The 4,114-nt window shown below is 44.8% G+C and overlaps 1 protein-coding gene across 1 annotated transcript; it reads right to left on the minus strand.

Moving 5' to 3' along the window:
• Positions 1-1,982: 1,982 nt before the first annotated feature.
• On the minus strand, positions 1,983-3,464 carry LOC103360944 (basic helix-loop-helix transcription factor scleraxis-like; the record flags this gene model as incomplete). The annotated part of the gene is made up of 2 exons (XM_008286888.1): positions 2,509-3,464; positions 1,983-2,199 (listed from the first exon to the last, which is right to left on the minus strand). Coding segments are annotated over exons 1-2 (621 nt in total), but the record flags the coding sequence as incomplete, so codon positions are not given.
• Between the last annotated feature and the right edge of the window lie 650 nt (positions 3,465-4,114).

The raw sequence follows: 4,114 nt of genomic DNA on the forward strand, positions 1-4,114 counted from the left end.
CGAGATTTAGAAGACAAGTTAATTTACTTTCAGTGAAACTTAGGAGAATATTGTGATTTGTTAAAGTTGCGCTCCTTTTGCACAAAATACAACTTGGTAAAAATCTTTTTCATCCGTGTTTGTGACCTGTGTGTATAGGAGGTAATGACTTTCATGTGGATTCACTTCATCATTTCACTCCTCCAAGTGTGTCTGGGATCAAATACACAACACACAAGAGAGAATAGTGAGACTTTTCACTGAGCTAATGGGAAACAGCGTCATGCAGCTGACAGTAAGTAACACAGACTTCGTCAAAGCTTCTCTGTTGGAGTGTTTTGACATGAGAAAGTTTCAAAATTGTTTTCTACGCAGCATGCGTTTACAGGTCAGTCGTGCATCTGCAGCGGCGACTTGACAGCAGTAGATAGTGTTACACAGCTCCTCCTGACATCTCTGACCTCCACCAGGCTGATCGATATGCACAGAGGTGATGGTAGCGGGGGGGAGGCACGAGTTGAGGGGGGAGAAAGAGTGAAACAGAATGAGATGTACGGAGGAAGAGAATAAAAATGAGGGAGTCTGGGAGGACAGACAGCGAAAAAGAAAAGGAGACAGAGGAGAGAGAAGGTTTCAGGCTAGTTATCTCCCAGCCGAGGGTGTCTGGGTTTGGACACCGAGGACGTCTAGGCTTTCACTTGCAGAAGTTCAGAGGAGAGGCAGGAGTGGGGGGAGACTGCTGAGACTCAGGTTATCCCCCAGCTAAAGGGTCTCTGGGTTTAGACACTGAGGAGGGTATTAGCTTTCACATACTGCTGGGGTAACGGGGGAGTCTGCCAGATGTCAGCTCCTTACCCATAAATCCTGCTAAATGGGCAGCAGCTATGGGTTAGAGGGGGAAAGTCGAGTGGATGTCACCTCTCTATCATCATCTGGGGTGTTTGTCAAAATCGGAGCTGGGGTCATATATATCTAACTTCAGTCAGCTGATGCCAGTACCTCATTCCTTGTTATTTCTCATCAGACTGTTTCAGTTTCCTGCACTAAATCAATCCAATGTAACTCACAGCTGATAAATTCTACCTTTCTGTATTTGCATTAAGGTGTAGATATGTGTGAAATCAACACAAGATAGTTTGTGGCTTTGTCATAGCAGAAAAAAAATATTTTGAAATCATCCATTGTCCTCAAATGATATTTACTTTTATATTTACCTGTGTTTTGTGCAGCGGCATTGAGTTTCAGTAGAACAAGGTCACTGCCGGTGACCAGCCGGTGTGTCTCAGGTCAGTTCCTCAACAGTTATGATTAAAACCGTCTCATATTCAGGCTGACGTCAATACATTCTTAAAATTATACACATGGTTTTGGATGGATTTCATGAGCTCCCGGTCATAAATCTCGCTCGCTGCATAAATACCCTTGTAAACTTTAAATTCATATTTATAAAAAGAGAAAAAAAAATACACCATAGATGGGGTGAGACATGACGGTTGTGCACGTTTCGTTTGCATTACAGTAAAAAATGCAAAAAATAAAATAGAAAAACATCGTTTTTATGAACTGTAATGTTCAGTGATTTTCAGAAACCACCTTGAACTTTCAAGCCACCTGCTCAAGTAAAACTGAGCCCCAACAGTACAATAACACACAGTCCTTCACCCCCAACAGAGGACTTTAAAAGAGGTTTCGCTTTTTAAAATCCCTCGGGGCCAATCAGGTTTACAGGCACAGTCACTGATCTCAGGTCAGTTTTAAACCTCAAACTGACCTAAAGCACCACACAGTGTCAATAATCAGCTTCGTCTTCAGCTAAATCTTTATGAATGTAAATTAAAATCAAGATAGTCAAAAGTTGTTGTTGTTGTTGTTGTTGTTTTGCGTATTTGCTACAATTTACTTTTAAAAGTTTACATGTTTTTTGAGAGGCAACACTATGTTTATTTGACAGAATTCCCAGATTTCTCTTAATTGCCTCTACTGGCTTATCATTTTCTGCTCACCATTTTTCTCTGGTTGCTGAGGCAGAAAGTACAGATGTGCTTGGGCTGAGCTGATTGGTCGGATCCTCGGCCGGGGGAGGAGCTGACGTGGAAGAACGGCGGTGAGGGAGCGTGGCACGGCTGTCCGTCGTGAAGCCCTTCGCCCAGAAGCAACACGTTCCCCAGATGGCTGATGTAGCTGCTGGCCAAACGTAGCGTCTCGATCTTTGATAGCTTCCTGCAATCACCCAAACATTTGTGGTATTAGTACAGAAAAAAAATGTTTACAATGGAATTGGAGACGTGCTACACTTTTTATACAACATTTCCAAAATGTAGTAAGACTGTAGAAAGAGTAAAGACAATGATGCTTGATGTTGAAGTGTGGCAATGATTACTCAGTTAAGCAGCTGCCCCAAATTATGGTTAAAGGTGCCTGTTGCCCACAGCTGTATCTTGGACCAGTTTGTTGTCCTATCATTTACTAACTTTGGGTACCAGATGGAAATCCTATTGGTGCATCAGACAGAATTCCAGGACTGTGTACCTGTCTGCAGGCTCGGTGGGGATGAGTGTGCGCAGCGCTGTGAACGCCGTGTTGACAGAATTGGTGCGATCTCTCTCCCGTGCGTTGGCTGCGGTCCTCTGACGAATTTCCCCAGGGGGAGATGAGCCTGGGGGGCCCAGCCTCCCCACCATGCCCCCAACGCCTACTACCCCTCCACCCCCTATGCCCGCGCACAGCTTCCTCTTCCTGTTCACCTTGATGTGAAAGGCAGATGGGGACGAGGAGGACAGGCGGAAGGCGGCCGAGTTGGAGGAGTTGGTGGTGCGATCCTCGGAGCCCGACCCCTCGCTGCCGTTCTCGTCTTCGTCTTCAGAGAGGAGGGCGATGTCGCCGTACAAGAAGCGACCTGCGGGAGGCGCTGTGCGCAGCATCGCAAATGTCATCTTCGCTGCAGTAGCTATTGGTCAGTCCTGTGGAGGCTTCCTCAAAGCAAGGTGCTTGCTGTTGAGGTTTGTTATCAAAAGTTGCTGAACTGAGTTCGTTGATGCTGCAGACTAAAGGTGTCCACCAGCGCTATTTGCACCAAACTTCGTGTAGTTGCAAAAAATTTTAAGCAAGGCAAATTAGATGTCTCTCTTATAAGTCTGCGTTAGGTTTGGTTCATAACCTCCTTTAACTGACAGTGAAGCATCAGCGAGTTGGTCCTAAAGCAGTGGTCAAAGCCACTTGACCTCAGAGCTGCTGGGTCACAGGTAGCTGCAGGTTCCAGGTCCTTCTTGTGGTTCTCTCTTGGTTCATACAAAAACCCTTCACATCCCAGAGATCAGTTTCTCCTCCAGTTATTCCTTTGGGATAAACAAAATTTATAAGGGCATGTTTTCTTTGCTTCTCTTTCTTTCTTCTTCGTTTCTATATTTGCTCTGTTTCAATCCCGAAAGCCAAACTAGCAAAAAACTACTCTGTGCCAACAGCTTCACGCTCTCTTGCTCTCTATTGGTCTCCCTCTTTCGTCTTTCTCTCTCTGTCTCTGCCTCTTTGCTCCACGTGTGCCTGCAGTCTGAGTGTTTCCGTCTGTCTCTGGTCTTATAGCCGGTGGGAGGGCCGAAGGACAGCTGCACTCCTCCCTCTGAGCGCTGAGGGTCCCTCGGCTGCTGTCTAGAAGCAGGCCAGAGAGACCGGAGGCAAGAGGCAAACCATCAGCAGGAGTTTGTTTTGGCTGCACGCTGATGTGTTCCAGGGGAAGTCCGCCCTAAAACAGAACTTGCATCACCCGCAGAGCCCGAAGAAACTGACATTCTAATCAATATGAATGTTGTCTACATATTAGAAAAAAAAGAATCTGGCAGGAGCAATAAAGCCACGATCTTTGACTGTACAATCAAATATCAAATTAACTTATTTAACCCATTTTTGTTTTCTTTTCTGCAAAAATGTGACCAAACTACATGAACTCACAGTTGTTCAACTGTGTCAGAGGTCAATCTTTTGCATAACAAAGAGCATGATCAAATTATTTAACAGATTTTCTTCTGAGATATCTTTTTTTTTTTTTTTTTGGTTCTCACATGGATCAGCTGCACATACCAAAAAATAAAAAATCTCCTCCAATTTCCAGGTTTTCCACGATGGGTGACTTTTTCTTTTT

The sequence above is a fragment of the Stegastes partitus genome, unplaced genomic scaffold, assembly GCF_000690725.1.
Source record: "Stegastes partitus isolate 25-593 unplaced genomic scaffold, Stegastes_partitus-1.0.2 Scaffold475, whole genome shotgun sequence".
Lineage (NCBI taxonomy): Eukaryota > Metazoa > Chordata > Actinopteri > Pomacentridae > Stegastes > Stegastes partitus.